Source organism: Schistocerca serialis, chromosome 5, assembly GCF_023864345.2.
Source record: "Schistocerca serialis cubense isolate TAMUIC-IGC-003099 chromosome 5, iqSchSeri2.2, whole genome shotgun sequence".
NCBI classification, from domain to species: Eukaryota; Metazoa; Arthropoda; class Insecta; order Orthoptera; family Acrididae; genus Schistocerca; species Schistocerca serialis.
In genome coordinates, this window is record NC_064642.1 from 303,474,547 (window position 1) to 303,495,824 (window position 21,278).

At 43.5% G+C, this 21,278-nt stretch overlaps 1 protein-coding gene across 1 annotated transcript in view; it reads right to left on the bottom strand.

Moving 5' to 3' along the window:
• LOC126481136 (piwi-like protein Siwi) overlaps positions 1–21,278 on the bottom strand; it is a 127,554-nt gene that overhangs the window by 54,846 nt on the left and 51,430 nt on the right. The window contains exons 3-8 of the mRNA XM_050104686.1: positions 13,775–13,877; positions 13,449–13,562; positions 13,150–13,361; positions 617–811; positions 359–526; positions 72–227 (exon numbers count right to left, since the gene is read on the bottom strand). Coding sequence (XP_049960643.1) covers positions 72–227; positions 359–526; positions 617–811; positions 13,150–13,361; positions 13,449–13,562; positions 13,775–13,877 — 948 coding nt within the window. The remainder of the gene's footprint in view (positions 1–71; positions 228–358; positions 527–616; positions 812–13,149; positions 13,362–13,448; positions 13,563–13,774; positions 13,878–21,278) is intronic.

Sequence of the window (21,278 nt, forward strand, 5' to 3'; positions counted from 1 at the left end):
AAGGATTGCAGTAAAAACTGTTTTTGTATATTGTCATTACTTTAACATCGCAGTTAAATTACCAGACTTACTTGTTTGAAATAGTCTTTGTACGTAATCTCTTCACCAGTTTTCTTTGCAAACCTGTGTGTAGGGGTCTTGGAAAAGTCAACATCATCAATTCTGTATGTTCTATTGTTATAAGGTGTCATAACGATGACTCCAACAATGGCTTTCTTGAAAGCTGCCTACAGACAAAACAAGAATATAGTATAGTTCACCCTTATGTAGATCATAAAAAAAAAATTTTAACCAGTTCACTTTCTTAAAGCTGCTCTAGTTACAATAACTTACATTTCTATCTTCTTGTTATACAAACCTGGTAATCCCTTTCTTTGTCACATATTTCTGTGTAAATATGGAGAACCGTATCCTGGCGCATAACTTTGAAATTAATTTCTGAATTCATGAGAATACTATTCTCATGCTGTCGGATGGACGTGATATAACCAGGCCAAAGTTCCAATCTATACTCCTTGACACTTATCTAAAAAAAAGAGAGAAAGAAAGAAAGGTAATATTGTAACTACTATATCCAGATGATTAAATACTGTCCTTACCACATAGTGCTACTTACTCTGGCAGCTGCATCAAAGTAGTTCCGTCCGACTAACTGCAGTTTGAGCGACCCCAAACATTTACGCATCAGAATGTTGAAAAATTGGAGATAATGATAATCTCCTAAGGCTAAGTCCCCCACAAACTTGATATGAATTTGTATTTTGGCTCCATCCGATTTTCTCTCTGAAGTCAACTCCAAAACCGCATTCGGCTACAACAAAAAAAGTAGACATACATTAGGAAAATAATTCTTCTGATGTAACAGTTGAGTCTACGTGTCAAAGAGTATTAGAAAGAAAACCTGAAGCACAGTTTCTTCAGTTGGGAAAACAGAAGGGAGGATGTAAAAGTGGAGAAATCAGGAATGTTGATGCAAAGAAAGTGACAAAAATGGACTCTAGGAGGAAGGCAGGGAAGAGAAGGGAACTTCTTTCTGACTAAGCAGGAGAGGTATGTGGGCCCATACAGAGATGTAAGGAATGTGTCACCAACATATTTAGCAAGTTTTCTCCATTTAATCTTAAGCGGACAGAAAACAGCAATATTAAGGCAATAAAACATTTGTTTCAGTGAAGTATTTGACATGGAACCTAGCCGCTACAATGACGAAGTATGAATAGTTACAATAACAAACGTCCCTCAGGATCCCACATCCAACAATCTGCATGAACTCTCAAAACTGTACGACGTGGAAGTTCTAGAGTAAGAGTTGTCTTCTGTGTAAGCTACTCTGATGCAGAAAGTAGATGAAAGTGGAGGTAAGGAAGGAGGCAGAGAGGGAAGAGAGGAAGTACGAGGAATAGAAATTGAAGGTGGGGGGGGGGGGGGGGGGGTTGGAAGTGGAGAAAAGGGGGTCAATGTCCACATGAGAGGAGGGTGGATAAGGAGCGGTGTGGACAGAAGGGATAGGCTAAGGGGGGCCATAAGAAACAGGTTAGCAGAGGTTTAGGCCAGGGGGATTGCTGGAGTGCAGGATATAAGCTGTAAACAATCCCCACCTGTGTGGTTCAGAGAAACTAGTGCTGGAAGAAAGTAAACGAATGGCTCGCATAGAGAAGCAGCTGTTTAAGTTTTACGTGTAGTGTGCAGCATGTTTGAAACTGGATGGTCAAATTTGCTGCTTGCCACTGTTTGACAGTGGCCATTCCTGCGAGCAAACGATTGCTTGTTATGCCCGCATAGATTGCTCACCAGTAGTTGCAGCTTAACAGATATATATAACAGCTGCTTTCACATGTGCCCTTTTATAGTGCAGTAAATGCTTGTGACTGGACTGTGATGGGAGATGGTTTATGGGGCATGTGGGAGATGGTTTATGGGACAGGTCTTGCACCTGTGTCAATCACGAGGGAATAACCTACGAGGTGTAGGACTGGGAACATAATTGTAATATTTGGTAGGTTGGGTGGGCAGCAGATCACAACTTTGGATTATGTGGGTAAGATATCCTTCGCTTCAGAGTATGATGAGAACAGTCTGCGCCCAGGTGTACAATTAGAAACATTCACCCTTCCCAATTCCGTGAGTACCTCACTCTCACCTATCTGGTTCCTCATCACCATACTATCCAGGCTCACAACATACTTTACTGTCTCAACTTCTTTCACAAAATCCTTTTTATTCTGTGACGAAACTTCCTGAATGCTAGAGAAATGCTTGCCCTTTGATAGTTGGAACAGAGTTCCCAGCATCATCCGAGAAAGCTGTCTCTGTTACTCCTGTCCTACACCCACATGGGATTACCTATAGTGAAGAAAGATCATACTCCTCTGATCTAATGCCCTCTCACACCTTCAACTCCTCAAAACACACCGACCATGTCTTTTTCACTTACTCCATCTTCCAGCTCCCCAACAACTTCCTCCACCCTCCATGAGACACACATTCATAAACACTCATCCTGTAACATTGTTGACAACCTTCCTTTCAAATTCCTAACCCCTGCAAAGTCTCAGTACTTTCTAAAGATCTCATCTCCAGCCCTAAACATAAGTTCAACTTTACCAGACTCGTAAAGAACCTTCTGTCCTTTAGTCAATCTCTACATCAGAAACATTATTATGCCACACATCCCACTGACAACCAGTAACCAGAGCCTCATACAGAACCTTGTTTAAAACAGTTTCAATCCCTCCAACTATGATCCTCCTCCCCTTCCAGCCAGTCATTCTCTGGTAACATTTCAGGACAGCATGTATACGTGGACAATGAAAAAAATTCCCTGTTTGCCCCATGAAAAACACTTTTTTCCCAGGTGAAAACACACTTTTTCTGTGTTGCATGACAGTGTATTATCTTTCAGAACTGTAAAATTTATCAATCCTTTGAATGGTTAAAGTTTTACACACCGGCATAGAACTTCCCACCACTTTAGAAAAAAACGGCGTTCTGAAAAGATCTTTTGATGCATACGAACATGTACACTGTGTTTTATCATATCAGGAATATAGATAATCTAATTCCATCAAACACAGCACATCAGTTTTTGAAGAACAGAAATCGAGATTGCAATGTGCTTTTGCAAGCCAGTCATAGCTCATGCCACATGATCTTGCCAGCTGATGATAGCAGGTATTCAGAGCATAGAACACGTGATGATGTCAGCCAATAGCAACATCAGTGTTAAGTGATATGAAGAAAAGGTAAGCTTTCACTTTTTTTATAATTACATTGGTGGATTCAGTTGACAGACTGCAGTCATGTGTGTTTGAGTTGCGTTTGCAAGTGTGTGTGCATGTGTGACTGTTGTCTATTGTTGACTACGGCCTTAATGGCCAAAAGCTTTAATTGTGAGAGTCTTTTTGTTGCGGCTTTCTGTAACTCAGCATATCCACTGTATGGTGAGTAGCACCTTTCCTTTTCACAATATTATTAAATAATTATATAAATGTCTGGTCTTCTAGGATTGAAATTCTTCTAAGTGGCTGGTTCTCAATGTGTTAAGCTTTAAATGAGAATCAAACGCTCTGTGATTTAAGAAGCTTAAAGCACATTCACTCATGTAACATATTTTATCTTCTATAAAAAGACATTTACTTTGAAAGTAATGCTTTTCAAGCCACCATTTGCAATATTTTCCTGCGACCTGTTAGAATTCCTTTCAGCAGTTGTCAGAGAGCCCATAGAACAGTGTTACAGTGCTTGCGCAGCTACGATGACGTAATAAGCTCATATGTTCATCTGCATATGGCATTAAGAGATCTTACATTACATCATAAACGAAATAGGACCTCAGAGGACACTACAATTTCATAAGCCATACTAAAATGCATAATTCAGCTTCACTTGCACATTTGTACGTCCAGATTTACAAAGAAGTAGGCCCTAACCTAATATTAAGCTTTGCAGCATGTTTCTTGGGATGCAAATTTTCTTGGAGTACCACTACTGTATTATCTCATGTTTGGTTATTTATTATGGGATAATATACATCCCAGAAGATAAAAATGTGCACTTTAAATCCAGCAAATAGTTGACACTAGACAACATTGTTTCAAATAAACAGACTGTCTCTGCAGAAAAGATTAACAAAACCCAAATTTCTTTAGCAAACTGACAAAAATAACTTCCCTGTTCTGGAAGGCAATCAATGCCTGACTGCCACAAACCTGAAACTAAAATCAAAAAGCAAACTAACAACATATTTTAGCCTTCCATAATTATGAGAATGTATTTCAATTCACTTGATAGCTCCCCGTCAAAGAAATCCATTTTGTTTTCATTTGACGACAGCTGTAAATGAAGAGGAAGGTGCAATATCACTAAACATAAACACAGGTCATGTGGAGACTACATCCCTCCCCCCTCCAACTCGGATTGCTCTGCGCATATGCTAATCTGGCTGCTCAAGAAAAATTTTTCCAGATCGCATCTCACTACTTGTTGCTACTGCTGATACAGCTAACAGCCGCACTTCAAGCAGCCAGAAGTGGGACAAGGTACTGCTCATACGCGATTCAACTGCGCATGTGCTTGAGCCCACTGGCAAATGCTCACGCAAACCTAATGTAAACCGTTATGACGTCACACTCATCGAAAGCTGTTTTTTGTTGTGAAGTATTGCACAGTCTTCATCGCACTGTGTTTTGATGATGTAAATGGTGCATTTCCTTTGTAACTTAAGTTTTATTTTGGTTTTCTCCCCCCTCGTTTAAGTTTTATTGTTACAATATTATTCTGCAGTAGCAGGGTAAAGTAAAATTCTTTGTTAGAGTATCAGTTGTTACCAGTCAAAACCACAAAAATTTAACTGAAAACTAAGACAACGAAAAGTTCAAGTTTTTCCTGGTTTTCTCATGGATAAAAAATTCCCAGGTTTTTCCCGAATTTCTTGGGGCATATACACCCTGCAAGAATTACTCACTTCTAATGTGGCCTAACCTTCCTTTCCTAAATCCTTCCTGAGGCAGCCTAAAATCTCACTATAGAACACACAGCTAATCATAACCTGATAATGAATCGAGTCCAGATCTTATCATCCTCCCACAGACTACCTGTCTTAGTGGCTGTGACTGAAGGCCCCAACTTTCTGACACAGCTGCATACAAATCTTACAACCACAACCCTAACCTGTAAGTCCATCAGGACCTTCAGCTGCTCAAGACCTTAGGTCCATCCCAAAACCTGACACCTGAATCCATCTCCCACCTCACTCCTACTGTTTACCCATTCTCCAACTTCACAAATCCAACCCCACAGGTCTCCTTACTCATTGTCCCATCATGGCTTGGTACAATGATCCCACAGAATGAACTCCTGTCTTTGTTGACCAACAACTTTTAACTATTGTCTGTAACCCCACTTCCAATCCTACAATCTAGACAGCACTCACTCCCTTCACCACCATTCCCTATCTCCTGTCCCATAACCACCAGACTCCTTATTTGTCACAGTGGATGCACTGTCTTTATATAAAGACAAACATCTTCACACCCATGGCCATGGCACATTACCATTCCCATTGTCATTCTGATACCAAACTCATCACCTCTTTAGTAATCCTCCTCAACAATCGCACCCGAGTCACAAATATTTTCCCTTTTAAAAGGCACATCTATAAACAAATCTATGGCAGTGCCATGAGTACTCGAATGGCACCATCCAATGCCAACTTATGTGTCATTTGGAGGAATTCTTCCTATTCGAACACTTAAAAACCCCTTGTCTGGTCCAGATTCACTGGTATTTTTAAGATCTGGGCTCTATGGCAGGGACGACCTTAGCTCTTTCTTCCACATCATCAACAGCTACTCCCACACCTGCTTCATCTGATCCTTCTTAACTCAACGAGCCACATTCCTAGTTATCTCTCTCTACCTCTTCATAATCTCTCCACCTCTTCATAATGTGTCAGTTCATATCAAGTGCACTGATCACCAACAATACCTAACTTTGACAGCTGTCACTCATTCCATGTCAAAAATTCTTTCAGTGTTGCCACCCATGGACACCACATTTGCAGTGGCTAGCAGAAGTCATCAAAATATACCTGTAACCTTATCACAGCCTTTATTGGTAGACAGTACCCTATCCAGCTCAATCATAAATAGATATTCCATGCTTTCTCTTCCCTCTAATGCCAATATACACAGTAACTAGCCACTGACTTGCACTCCTCGAATTGCCCAGTATCACCTTAAAAAGCTCGACCACATCCTTCACCAGGGCTTCAACTACACCTTGCCATGCCCTGAGATGGATATCCTCCCCACATCACCCAAAGTTGTGTTCCACTGCCCACTCCAGTTACAGAATATCCTTGTCCATCCTTGTTTCAATCCTGCAACTCATGGGTCATTCCCCTGTAGTCAACCCATCTGCAGGACCTGTACCATACATCCTCCCACAACAATCTGGTCAAGTGTGTGAAAGCAGCCACACTACGTGCCAGCTATGCTGCAATTACTATGCAGAATTTTAAGTGAACAACTGTGTACTCACATGAATGGCCACTGCCAAACAGGACAAACTCAACAATCCAGTTGCCCAACACACTGCATACCGAAACACAGATTAGTTCCAGCTACACCCCCCCCCCCCTTTTCCACCCATCTCCATCTTTCTCCCTCCTCATCTTTGCCTTTCTCTACTTTCCCCCCCCCCCCCCCCCACCCCCCACCCTCTCTTCAAGCCTCTACCTCTTATAAACTTTGCCCTCTAAACTCCTTTCATTTTGTTGTGCAGCCACACCAAGCTATCTGTCTAAAGACCTGCCTCATACTATCCCGCTACTCCCTCCCAAACTCGTTAATCCTTCCCTACCTCCTAATCTCCACCATACGCCCAGGCATATGCTATCAAAATCAGCAGTCACACAGCAGACACGTGGGGTGTATATTTGGTTGTCTTATGGTTGTGTATATGAATGTGTGTACTTCTAGTATAGAGAAAGCAAGACCTTGAATGCTTGTGTATATAATGCTTACTGTTGCATGTTTTTATGCACCATAGATCAGCTGGCTATAGGCAAGTGGTTGCCTTTCATTTTATATATCAGTCCAGCCAGCAATGTCCACTGTTACGTATTGTAAGTAGTAATGTTCTAGTTGTGTTATCACATAAAGTGTTGAGCTGGGCTAAACTTCAGCTTTAGTCCAACCAGGAGGAAAGTTGATCATGATTTATGATAGTTCCTCTTCCAGATGAAATATCAACTCATTTCAAACTGTTGCAGATGTGACATCTCTTTAGGAAAGTGTATGACCAACATGTCAACTGTTTGCATGTTATTTCATAAAAAGAAACAACTGTAAAAATTTATTCACTGTGAGACATTACCAAACAAAGTATTTTTCCCAGAATAAGTTCTGTTTTCCAATATGGAGGTGGTTAGGTTAGGACCTGGCAGCACAGCTAAAATTTAACGGTACATGACAGCAAATAATTATATTTCATGAATACTGCCATACCTACATACAGATAATGTCATGATGACATTCACAAAATCAAATTATCTCTATGGTTCCGCCACTTTATATAATCAGTCACCATCAACTGTTCAAAATTACTATCCCGTATCCTGCACATTTTTGTTAAAAAATCATTTTAGTGAACAATGTAGCAAGTTTTATGATTTGAAGTTGGATATACTAGTTCTCTACAGTTGGGGTTGTATGTATGTATGTATGTATGTATGTACATATGTAGTACATAGTATGTACGTACATATAAACGGAGATTGACTATTATAGTGTGAGTACATGACCATAAAACAAGCAAATAATCCTAATAAACCTAGGTCTGTTACCCAGTATGACTTACATACAACTGCAGTCACAACATTTAATGTCTAAGGCTATGTCTACGTCTATGCTGCAGCTTGAATCCTGACATCACTGTCTGTTAGTATGGTATGTGTTTCATTTGTGTGAATTGAAGTTTGAGCCATGCCAGAAATACGTGAGCAGCAGAGCTGCAACATAAAGACACACGTATGTTCCAAGTACCAGTTCCCACAGACAGCAGTATAAAGTGTGCACTTGTAGCATCTGAAGTGGTCACCATGCATCCACACACATTTTCAATGAAGAAATAGTTGATGTCAATTACATGGACTGATATGCTAATGGCAATGCACAGAAGGCAGCATAATTGTATCATGAAGGATATCCTCAGAAAATGTAGTTAGACAGCAGAGTCTTCACTATATCTCATCAGTGGGTGCACAAGACTTTTTCATTTAAATCCACCATCACATAGACTAAGAACAATGTCAACACCATGAACAGAAGAACATGTATTACAAGTGGACACAATGGTGGCACCAGTAACATGATTGCTGCAGCAGAATGCATCTCCCCCCATGTGGCAGATATTACATACGGGGCAGTTATACTCTTATGTCGTAAAAAGTGTGCAAGCCCTTTCCAACTTAGCTTGCCTTCCACCAATGGATCTTTACACAATGTAGGAATCGTCCGCAGTTCCTTGTGCATGTTGTTTAAAGACAAAGCAGCTTTGTAGGTATTTAGAACATGCACTTCACTTCACTCATGTTGGGTTTATGAGAAACCATATGCTGCCATTGAGACATCACATCAGCAAAGATTTCCATCAACATTTGGGCAGGTGAAGATTATCAATTGATAGGACCATATTTTCTACTTGCTCATACCTTCTTTTCCTACAACATATGTTAATGGACTTTCTGGATCATATTGCATGTGGCAAAGGTTGCTGATGTGGTTCATGCATAATGGTGCACTGCCGACTTTCATGTTGTTGTTCTGGAATATGCAGCATAATTCTTTGGCACGTCTATGAATTGTGGCTCGCCAATACCTTGCTTTGCCTTTCACTTCCCCCAACTTGAACCCATTGGATTATTGTGTAGTATATTCCAACTGTGGAGACAGTGTAACTGCAGGAACAAATTGTGGATGGATGGCAATGCATTCGAAACAGCTTGGATTTTTGGTCTTGTACAGCCATTGATGAAAAGACATGCTGAAACTTGCTTGCACATTAATGGCGGCCATGTGGTACACTTTTATTGTGTTTGTCCAAGTGCATATCTGCAGTTTCAATCCTCAGGAACTTATAACAAAAGTTTTTCATGTACAAGGCTTAATACATCACACAGGGGAAACTACTCGTTTCCAGATCTATGTTTATTAAGATTATCTGTTGGTTTCATTCTCCTCTATCTGCCCCTTGAATTTGTACCTGCAATAGTCTAACAGCTTGGATAACATGCACACGTAGGTCTTTGAGTCACTTTTGGACTTCTGCTAAATTTTTTTATGTAGATATAAAAACTTGCAAGTATTTTTAATGAATGACAATATCATGTAGAATACAACCACAAACAGAAAATAACTGACAATAAGCCTGGCAATCCAGAGAGGGCATATCTGTATTGACAAAAACTCCCGTGCTCAGTATGCTGAGGGTCTCAGCAAGACCTCCGCAGACAGGCACTATCCCTCAGAACTAGTCTGCAAACAGATCTTCCATGCCATTTCCCCCTCACACGCCCAATTCTCCAACCCCAAGAACCAACCACAACAGAGTGTCCCCTTCACCCAGTACCACCCCAGGCTGGTACAACCGAACCCCATCCTTCGCAAGGACTGACTACATATCAAGTGCTGAAATGAGGGACATCCTACCCAAGATACTTCCCACCCCTCCTAAAATTGTGTTCTGTCATCCACCCAACCTCCACAACATCCTGGTCATTTCTTATGCCACCCCCAATTCCAATCCTTGTGTAAGGCCAAGGAGCAAAACTTGCCTAATCCACCCAACCAGCACTTGCTATTTCAGTCGTGTCACAGGTTTATTCTACTCCATCACCTGCAAAACCAGCCATGTTATTTACCAGCTCTGCTACTATCACTGCACAGCTATTTATATTGGTATGACAACAAACTAGCTCTCCACCAGGACAAAATGCCACCGTCAAACTGTGGCCAAGAGCAAAGTATATCATCCTGTGGCACAACATGCAGTTGAACATAGCACACTTTATCGCAATCGCTGCTTCACTAACCGAGTCCGCAGTTCGTGGTCTCGCAGTAGCATTCTCGCTTCCCGAGCATGAGGTCCCGGGTTTGATTCCTAGTGGGGTCAGGGATCTTCGCCTGCCTCGAGATAACTGGGTGGTGGTGTGTTTTCTTCATCATCATTCATCCCCATTACAGTCGGAGGAAGGCAATGGCAAACCACCTCTGCTAGGACCTTGCCTAGTATAGCGGTGCAGGTCTCCCGCATCGACCCTCTGTCAACGAGTATGGGACTTATCACCACCACCACCACCACCACCACCACCACCACCACCAGTTTCCATCCCTTCTACCTCTACTCTCATCTCCCACCCTGTTTATTTGCAGCCCTCTACCAACACATCAGCCCATCTTTCCCTGCTCCTCTCCTTTTTTGCTCTTCCCCCCCTCCCCCACCTCCCTGCCCCACAGCCTCCAAATGCTGCCCCTATTGACATTCTCGTCCCTAAACGCTCCACCAGACAGAGTTCATCTCTCCCCCACCAACCTTATATCACCCATTCCCTTCTGCGCCCACTCCAGGTTGCTGCTTGCATCCCACTTGATGCTGTATTCCGGCCCGAGATACTGGAGTTGGCACGTGTGTGTGTGTGTGTGTGTGTGTGTGTGTGTGTGTGTGTGTGTGCGCGCGCGCGCACCCGCGTGGTGAGCTTGCTTGCACGCACATTGTTAACGATAATTCTGGATTTTGCCAAAAACCTATAAACTAACGAGTTCACGAAATTAAAAACTTGAGTACACCGAAGGTTTCAAATTAATTGTCAGCACATTTATTAAAACTATTTACTGGCATTTCCCCCACGAACCATGGACCTTGGCGTTCGTAGGGAGGCTTGCGTGCCTCAGCGATACAGATAGGGGAGGGGTCTGTTAACAGGCCAAACAAACGTGTGGTTCCTGAAGAGGAGCAGCAGCCTTTCCAGTAGTTGCAGGGGCAACAGTCTGAATGATTGACTGATCTGGCCTTCTAACACTAACCAAAACGGCCTTGCTGTGATGGTACTGCGAACGGCTGAAAGCAAGGGGAAACTACAGCTGTAATTTTTCTCAAGGTCATGCTGCTTTACTGTCTGGTTACATGATGATGGCGTCCTCCAGGGTAAAATATTCTGGAGGTAAAATAGTCTATTCGGATCTCCAGGTGGGGACTACTCAGGAGGATGTCTTTATCAGGAGAAAGAAAACTGGCGTTCTAGAAGAAAGGATCGGTTGGTAGGACATGTTCTGAGGCACCAAGGGCTCGCCAATTTAGTATTGGAGAGCAGCGTGGAGGGCAAAAATCGTAGAGGAAGACCAAGACATGAATACACTAAGTAGATTCAGAAGGCTGTAGGTTGCAGTAGGTACTGGGAGATGAAGCTTACACAGGATAGAGTAGCACGGAGAGCTGCATCAAACCCGTCTCTGGACTGAAGACCACAACAATAACATGCTTAACCCTTTCATGGTTGATGTGACACATCTCTAATGAAACGTGCAATTTTGAGCACAAAAAAAATGTACTGTACAGTATCTGTCTAGTGTTATCGTCTAACAATGATTACACTACAGCTGCCCAAGAACATCTGGCATCTGCTGCATTAAGGGCCAACTCTAACATGAAGTATCAATCCAAACACATTACCACAAGTTCTTCCATAAATGTTTTTGGATGGATTTGCTACAACTGGTGAGCCAGAAAGAGAAATTATCTTCGTGCTTCCACGATACTGATTTTTTACCACGCGGATAAATCAGGGTTAAAATCACAGGAGTGGGTCTGAACTCTCGAGTTTGCTTTTACACTCCTAACATTTGCCATTAGGCTACATGTGGATATAGCTTAAATAAAAGGCACTATCCACAAACATCTGCATCCTACAGTGTTCCAACTCACACGTGTATGACCAGACTTGGGATTTTGGAAGGTAGCTAAGTTTATAGTCTATGTAAGTGAATGACTGACTTAGCCTGTGATGGCCAGCCAGCAGCCAGACTTTATGTCTGCGACTATCTTCTTGTTAAGCAATATGTCATTGAAGTAGCAACCGCAATCCCACTGTTTAACTCAATAGGTATAGAATTATTCATGTCATTTTTAATCAAACTGTTTCAAAAATAATCAAGCCATTGGCAATCTTATTTCATCAATAATTTAATGAAGGAAGATTTTCCCAGATAACATAAGTTTCGAAAGTAGTAACAATAAAAGTTGAGAACTATCAACCACTAACATTCTTCTCAACATTCTCCAATGACGGAGAGATTATTTAAGCAGCAAGTTACCACATACTTCAATGCAAGCAACGAAATAGTAACAAACAGTTTTCGAACTGAAAGAAGTACTGAAAAACGAATAATGGCTTACAAATATAAAATAGGAAACACACACAATAACAAAGGTGTTGAGGGAGACAAATCTTTCTAAAGCCTTCCAGAATTTCAAAGGATAAAAATATGGTACAAATCTTATTTACAAACCAGAACAAAGAGAAAGGGATTTCACAGCAGAAATAAGAGCATTTCTTGTGTAAGTGAATATATTAGTCCACTAAAATACTTCTCACATGCTGGAATTATACGTATTTGTATGCTGAGAACAGGTGAGCTGTCTTTACTGCATGTGTGTTTACAGAAGAAAGTCTATGCCACTGGGCTTCTGCTCCTCTTCCAAAAGCAGTTGCATATTCTGCATCTCAACAAAGTCTAATATGTGAAATTTATGAATGGCACTGGTAACAGTTCATATGTTTACATTTTGATATTTAAAAGAATAATGTTTTCTTATTCCAGTAACTGTTTATTGTTTTGAGCACAATGTAAGCTACTTTAGTCCAATAAGTTATATTAGTTTCTTTTTCTAAACCAAATGCTGAGCAAAGTTGCACAATTTAAGATAGTGTATTTGGATTCAAGCCAAGTTATACAGATTTTGATTTTCCTTTGACTTCAATAAATCACTTGACAACTAAATTACAATTGCAGATGCTATATGAATATGAAGTGTAATAAGTAACCTGAAATTTTCACTCCACAATAATGAAAAAGGATAGGATATACTCACATCTGGAGATAATCTGCTTGATGTGAACATCACTGTCCCATCAAAAATGAATCCTCCAAGTCTCTTCTTGTGAACCCTTAACAATGCTTTCCTCACAAAAGTGTTGTCTTCTTCAGGGGCAAAATCAACTCTATACTGGAATAACCTCCAATCAGTGTGAGTTTCGAGCTTAAAGTAATTTGTCAGAATCGTTGTGCGAATACCAGATGTACCTGCATTTTGCAATGGATAACATTTCATCAGCTAACCCACTACAAAATGTTAAATTCAAATGTTCTTGCATGACAAATCCTGCATACCTTTCTTTGTTGGCAGATGCTCTGGTCTTAGTTTCAAAGCTTCTGAACTCACAACCTTCCTTCCTCTCATCACCCCTCTTCCCACTGAAACTTGTGCACCATTACCGTCTCCTCCTAAAAGGGACATCAATTTTTTTGTTATTGAAGGAAGATTCACCAATTCACACTAAATTATCTAATTGCTGTTATGTACAGCTCACTAAAACATAAGTGAACAGCATTACCATATTAAGTATGAACACATAAATGACTTAAAAATAACCTCAATTTCTTTTTAACATGCAGCTGGAAAGAAAACCTTATTGGAGATACTTCAAATACCTCACCTATAGCCAATTCCTCCATCTTCTTTTCCAGCAGTGCTCTTTCACCATCCCCAGCAGCAGCACCTCCAGGCCTACTGGTTGCACCACGCAGTAACGCACGGCCCTAGTTAATAAGAGCCGAACAAAACAGAACATATTACATGTCAAGAGTATTAGTTGTATTTGGGTTACTGTCCATAACTACGCTGTACACTACAAGAATAAAATATAAATCAGCCAACACAAATGTAAAACGTAAACTTTCACACGTGGACACATCACACTAAAATATTCTGGGCTATTATGCTTTAAGCGGATGAATTTCTTGTTGAAACAGAATGTTACATCCCCTTCTGTGGAGGGGATCTTCAAGGGAGGGTGTAGCTTCTTCACAGGTCTGATGCACATCCAGGCTCGCTACTAACTGAAGTAAAATTCAGTTTCTGTGTGCTCCTACAAAAAGGTGTTACTTCACAGGTTTTGAGTGCTCGAGCACCACTGCTATTGTCTGCTATTGCTGTCACTCCATCGTGGAAGATTAGCATGTACCTTCTTCAGCACGAGGAGGAAGAGGAAGAGAAGGAGGAGGAAGAGTAAGAGGAGGAGAAAAATGTGAAATTTAATGGTGTCTGGATTCCTATGCTGAAGATATGTCCCAGACTTCCACCATGAAGTGATAGCAACAGCGTGCGACAGCAGCCAACAACAGCCAATTGCACTCTACTATTCAGAACATATGACATCACGCCTTTGCGTGGGAGTCGAAGTTACAATACTGTTGAAGATATCTTCTGCAGAAGGAAACAAAACATTGTGTTTCAACAACAAGTTCATCCAATAACACCATAATAGATTACCAAGTGCAACATCAACTTTATTTTATTCTTTTTGTAAGGGCTCTGACAAAAATAGTGTAAGACAGGGATGCAGTCGGTACTTAATTTTTCAACCTGTACATCGAAGAAGTAATGACAGCAATAAAGGAAGTACCAAAAGTGAGGTTCACTTTCTGGGAGAAAGGATATTAATAATAAGATTCATTGATGTAAGTTTCTATCCTCACTGAAAGTGAGGAATAATCATAGGTTCTGTTGAATGAAATAAACAGTCTGATGAGCAAACAATACGTAGACCAAACAAAGACAAAATTTATTAGGATTGGCAGAAACAAGATTTAGAGATACCTATATATCCCGGGAGACAAGACTTTGGTACGGACAGTTTAGTCGCATTGTTTAACTGCCTAAAGTGTAGGAAAGCAACCAATGACAGATGGCACTTTAGCAGTCAACTCGAGCCACATTGCCGTACTGCAACCCAAGTGCTAATGTGTGTGAAATATAGTTAGTTCCTGCCATGTAATTTTGGCTAATTTTTTTTCCTTCGTTTAACTATAGTTTGCGGTTTACTGTGTTTATTCACTTCTATTCTATTTCAATCCATTTCAAATCAAGTGCACTGCAATCCAAATCAAGCAACTGAAATTAAAATCGGGAAGAAAAAGCATGGTACTCATTGTCAGCCAACTCCACGAATCTGTGCACTTAGTGAGGGAGTACTTCAAGAAAGAAAAGAAAACAGATGTCCCCTTATTTCCTGTGGCTCAGGTTGTAAAGAGGATTCAACATGTTTAAAAATAAGTGCAAATACACTGTTGTTACAATACAGGATAATGGTACAATATAGACTTTGGTGAGACTGGCACAACAAAGCTACAAGACTCAAAGACAAAGCAACCAAGGAAGGAGAAGTGATAACTTTGAACAATTTTCCAACTACTCCTAACTTGGCTGGTTTTTCCATACATCTTCAGCTTTATTATGCCAGTCTTTCAAAGTCTATATTGCACAGTTCTTTCTCTATTGTTATAACGGTGTATTTTCCTTATACACTGAAAGAAAAAAAATCATATTACCAAGGAATTGTGCAACTTGAGTCGGCAACTATGTTTCTATATCTGAAAGATGATGATTATTCGGATTTCCCGCCACCCGCACAAGAGTGGAACTAGTAGCACCACTATGAGGATCCAAATCAGGTTTGCTTTACATACACACCACAATGGTTGTCAGCATTAATTACGTGCGAGACTGGACTTGGTAATTTTTGTTTGTCAAGAATACCTTAAGGCAACAAAGACACCATTATCAATACCTCACTGTGAACAAAGTCATGTATTAAGGGCTACGAAAAGCTGGATGTTCCTTCTGTCATATTGCAGAAAGGCTTGGCAGGAATGTTGTCACTGTTTACGGTAGCTGGCAGCAATGGTCACAAGATTGTATGGGTGCATGAAGACCGGGCCCTGGACGGCCAAATGGCACTAACAAGAGAGAAGACCACTGTGATTGGCATATGGCTGCAGCAACAATTTGAGCAGCACTTGGCACCACAATGACACAACAAACTCTTACAAATCTGTTACTAAACGGACAGCTCCAAGCCAGAGGCGTTGTAGCATGCATTCCACTGACACCAATCCATCAGCATTTTTGACTTCAGTGCTGTCAAGTGAGAGCCCACTGGAGGGTAGGGTGAAGCTCCATTGTTTTTTTTCTGATGAAAGCTGATTCTGCCTTAGTGCCAATAATGGCCGTGTGTTAGTTAGGAGGATTTTTTTTTTTTTTTGTGGTTTTAGGGCGCACAACTTCAACGGTCATTAGCGCTCAGACTACGTTAGGAATGCACCGCGAGTCACAAGTTTAAAACAGCAACGAAACGGAAAACACGATAAAAGACAGACTGACAGGCATAGAATTAAAAAAAAAAAAACAGCATAATCAAATGTCCTTAGAGAGGGTTGTCAAGTTGATAAAATGAAGAACGCGAGCAGCTGCTCGTGGGTCATCCGCTAAAATGGCATCTAGAGTACATGGCAGGCCAAGATCAAGACGCAGTGTGTTAAAATCCGGACAGGACGTTAAAATGTGGCGGACCATCAGCAATTGCCCACATGGGCAGAACGGCGCCGGCGCAGCCGTCAGCAGATGGCGATGGCTGAACCGGCAGTGTCCAATTCGTAACCGGGCCAAAACTACCTCCTCCCGCCGAGAAGGGCATGAGGACGTCCAAGCCGCGGGAAGAGGTTTCAAGGCCCGAAGCTTGTTGTCTGTAAGTGCACCCCAATCGGCATGCCACAGCGATAAAATGCGCCGACAAATGACCCTGCTACAATCTGACAAAGGGACACAACAAGAAGCTGTCCGAGGCTGGAGGACCGCAGCCTTGGCCGCGGCATCTGCAGCTTCATTCCCAGGGATACCACATGGCCAGGAACCCACATAAAGCTAACCGGAGAACCGACGTCCACCAGTTGCTGAAGAGAGCGTTGGATCCGGTGCACGAAAGGGTGAACCGGGTACGGATCACTGAGGCTCTGGATGGCGCTCAGGGAATCGGAGCAGATGACATATGCAGAATGTTGGTGGCGGCAGATGTAAAGAACAGCCTGGTAGAGGGCAAAGAGCTCAGCTGTGAAGACAGAACAATGGCCATGGAGCCGGTATTTGAAACTTTGTGCCCCGACAATAAAAGAACACCCGACCCCGTCATTGGTCTTAGAGCCATCTGTATAAATGAAGGTCATATTAATGAACTTCGAACGAAGTTCGACAAAACGGGAGTGGTAGACTGAACCGGGGGTAACCTCCTTTGGGAGCGAGCTGAGGTCAAGGTGAACGCGAACCTGAGCCTGGAGCCAAGGTGGCGTGTGGCTCTCGCCCACTCAAAAGGTTGCAGGGAGTGAAAAATTAAGGTGTTGAAGGAGGCGACGAAAGCGAACTCCAAGGGGTAGCAGGGCAGACATACAACCCGTATTGACGGTCTAGAGAGTCGTCAAAAAAGGAACGATAAGACGGGTGGTCGGGCATTGACAATAGCCGACAGGCATACCGACAAAGCAATATATCGCGCCGGTAGGTGAGTGGCAATTCACCAGCATCAGCATGAAGACTCTCGACAGGACTAGTATAAAACGCTCCGATCGCAAGTCGTAAACACCGATGTTGTATGGAGTTGAGACGGCGTAAGATGGATGGCCGTGCAGAGGAGTATACCAAGCTCCCATAAACCAGCTTGGAGCGGACGATCGACCGATATAGGTGAAGTAGGATGGTTCGATCCGCTCCCCACGACATACCACTGAGAACACGGAGGACATTTAGAGAAAGGGTACAACAGGCAGCCAAATATGACACATGTGGAGACCAGCTAAGTTTCCTGTCAAATGTAAGACCTAAACATTTTGTTGTCTCCACGAATGGGAGAGCAACGGGACCGAGTCGTAAGGACAGTGGGAGAAACTCTTTGTAGCGCCAGAAGTTAATACAGACCGTCTTCTCGGCAGAAAAACGGAAGCCATTGGCGACACTCCAGGAGTAAAGACGGTCAAGAGAACGCTGAAGAAAGCACTCCAGAAAACATGTACGCTGCGCGCTGCAATAGATGGTAAAATCGTCCACGAAAAGGGAGCCTGATATATCAGCTGGGAGGCAATCCATTATTGGATTGATCGCTATGGCGAAGAGAGCGACGCTCAAAACTGAGCCCTGTGGCACCCCAGTCTCCTGGCGAAAGGTGTCTGACAGGACAGAACCCACACGTACCCTGAACTGTCAATCCATTAAAAAGGAACGAATAAAAAGAGGGAGGCGACCGCGAAGGCCCCATGTATGCATGGTGCGGACAATGCCCACCCTCCAACAGGTGTCGTAAGCCTTCTCCAAATCAAAGAACACAGTCGCGGTCGGGCACTTCCGCAAGAAGTTATTCATAATGAAGGTCGACAAAGTAACCAGATGGTCAACAGGAGAGCAGCGCCTACGAAATCCACATTGTACATTGGTAAGTAGGCGTCGAGACTCGAGCAGCCAAACCAAACTTGAGTTAACCATTCGCTCGATCACTTTACAGACATTTGGTAAGCGAGATGGGTCAATAACTGGAAGGCAAGTGCTTGTCCTTCCCCGGCTTAGGGATTGGGACAACAATAGACTCGCGCCAGCATGCGGGAACATGTCCCTCAATCCAGATGCGATTGTAAGTACGAAGAAGAAAACCTTTACCCGCAGGAGAAAGGTTCTTCAGCATCTGAATATGAATAGAATCAGGCCCTGGAGCGGAGGACCGTGATCGGCCAAGTGCGTTTTCGAGTTCCCTCATGGTGAATGGGGCATTATAACTTTCACGATTCAAGGAGCGGAAGTTAGGTGGCCTAACCTCCTCTGACTGTTTGCGGGGGAGGAAGGCAGGGTGGTAATAAGCGGAGCTCGAAACCTCTGCGAAAAAGCGGCCGAAGGCATTGGAGACAGCCTCAGGGGCCACAAGGACATCATTCGCGACCGTCAAGCCAGAAACTGGTGAGTGGACCTTAGTGCCAGATAGCCGGCGCAGGCTACCCCAGACAACAGAAGAAGGAGTAAAACTGTTGAAGGTGCTTGTGAAAGCAGCCCAGCTGGCTTTCTTGCTTTCTTTAATAATACAACGACACTGTGCACGTAATCGTTTATAATTGATACAATTCGCCACTGTAGGGTGGCATTTAAAGGTGCGTAAAGCACGTCGACGAGCACGTAAAGCGTCTCTACATGCTGCGGTCCACCAGGGACCGGTACGTGACGTGGAGAAGAAGTAGGGTGAGGGATGGAATATTCAGCAGCAGTGAGAATGACTTCCGTGAGGTGTACGACCTGACAATCGCAGCTTGTGAAGGTTTGATACTGAAAGGTCGCCCTGGAAGAGAAGAGCCCCCAGTCTGCTTTGGAGATGGTCCAACTAGATGAGCACGGAGAGGGGGTATGCTGCAGGAGATGGGTAACACACGGGAAGTGGTCGCTCGAATATGTATCAGAAAGTGCATACCACTCAAACCGGCGTGCAAGTTGGGGAGTACATATAGAGAGGTCTAAATGGGAATAGGCGTGAGATGTGTCCGAAAGAAAAGTAGGGTCGCCAGTATTGAGGCAGACAAGATTGAGCTGGTTGAAAAGGTCTGCTAACAGGGAGCCCCTCGGGCAGGATGCTGGAGAGCCCCAAAGGGGATGGTGGGCATTGAAGTCTCCAGTTAACAAAAATGGTGCAGGTAGCTGAGCAATAAGTTGCATCATGTCTGCCCTGGTAACGGCAGATGACGATGGAGTGTAAACGGTACAAATGGAAAATGTAAAAGTGGGGAGAGTAATTCGGATGGCAACTGCCTGCAGGCCGGTGTGCAATGTGATGGGATCGTAGTAAATATCATCCCGGACCAGCAACATAACCCCTCGATGAGCCGGGATACCTACCACAGGGGGTAGGTCAAAACGCACAGAGGTGTAGTGTGCCAAGGCAATTTGATCGCATGGGCGTAGCTTCGTTTCCTGGAGGGCTACGACGAGCGGACGGTGCAAGCGAAGCAGCAACTTCAAGTCCTCTCGGTTGGAGTGAATGCTGCGAGTATTCCAGTGAATAAGTGCCATCGTAAGAAGAAAAGGAAGATGAAAGAAGGTGTCACCTCGAAGGCCGCTGAGGGCCTGGCTTCGAGCGAGCACTGCCGCCGCTATCAGTAGGCGGACAGTCATCGTCCATTGGTTATATAAGTTCATCGGCCATCTTGGTAAGATGGCCGGGAGGGGGAGCTTCCCCTGCCAGTGAACGCCCAGATGTTCGGCTACCAGCGGTGCGGCCAGGCGAAACGGATGACGGCCTGGGGCGGCAACTGCTGGGTGGCGCAGGAGAAGAAATGCGCCGTGGCGGAGAAGGAGAACTGTGCTTCCTATGAGCCTTCTTGGAAGGACATTTGGTGGAAGTACCGGTCGAAGGCTGGGAGGTCGAGGTACGTAGGAAGTCTGCACGGGACGGTTCCTTCTTGAAGGCCCGTGCATCTGACTTCTGGGTCTTCGTCTTAGCAGAAGCTGATGAAGGGGCTGGTGTCTGTGGGGTGATGGGAGGAAGAGGAGACATCGACCGCGCGATCTTAGCACTGGCCGAACGGACGACCGTGGTGCTGAAGGTCAGATCGCACGTCTGGGTTGCCACCTCCCTGGTAGTCCGAGGAGAGGCGAGGACAGTACTGTATTTCCCCGCTGGGAGCAGCGTGGGCTTCCTACTAGCCAATAGCTCGCGAGCAGCCGAGGTGGACACTTTCTCTTTGACCCGAATTTCTTGATACAGTGTTCTTCCTTATAGACGGGACAGTCGCGGGAGGAAGCTGCGTGGTCACCCTGACAGTTCACACAACGAGGAGACGGAGGTGGACAGTCACCCTCATAGGCATCCCTGCCACAAGTGACACATTTAGCCGCATTGGAACAAGACTGTCGAGTGTGATTGAAACGCTGACACTGGTAGCAGCGCGTAGGTGTCGGGACACAGGGGCGAACAGAAATAACCTCGTAGCCCGCCTTGATGCGCGATGGCAGGTTAACACTATCAAAGGTCAAGAAAAGTGTCCGGGTCGGTACAAGGTCATTGTTGACCTTTTTCATGACCCTATGGACAGCCGTCACGCCCTGCTCAGCGAGGAAAGATTGAATCTCCTCGTCAGTCA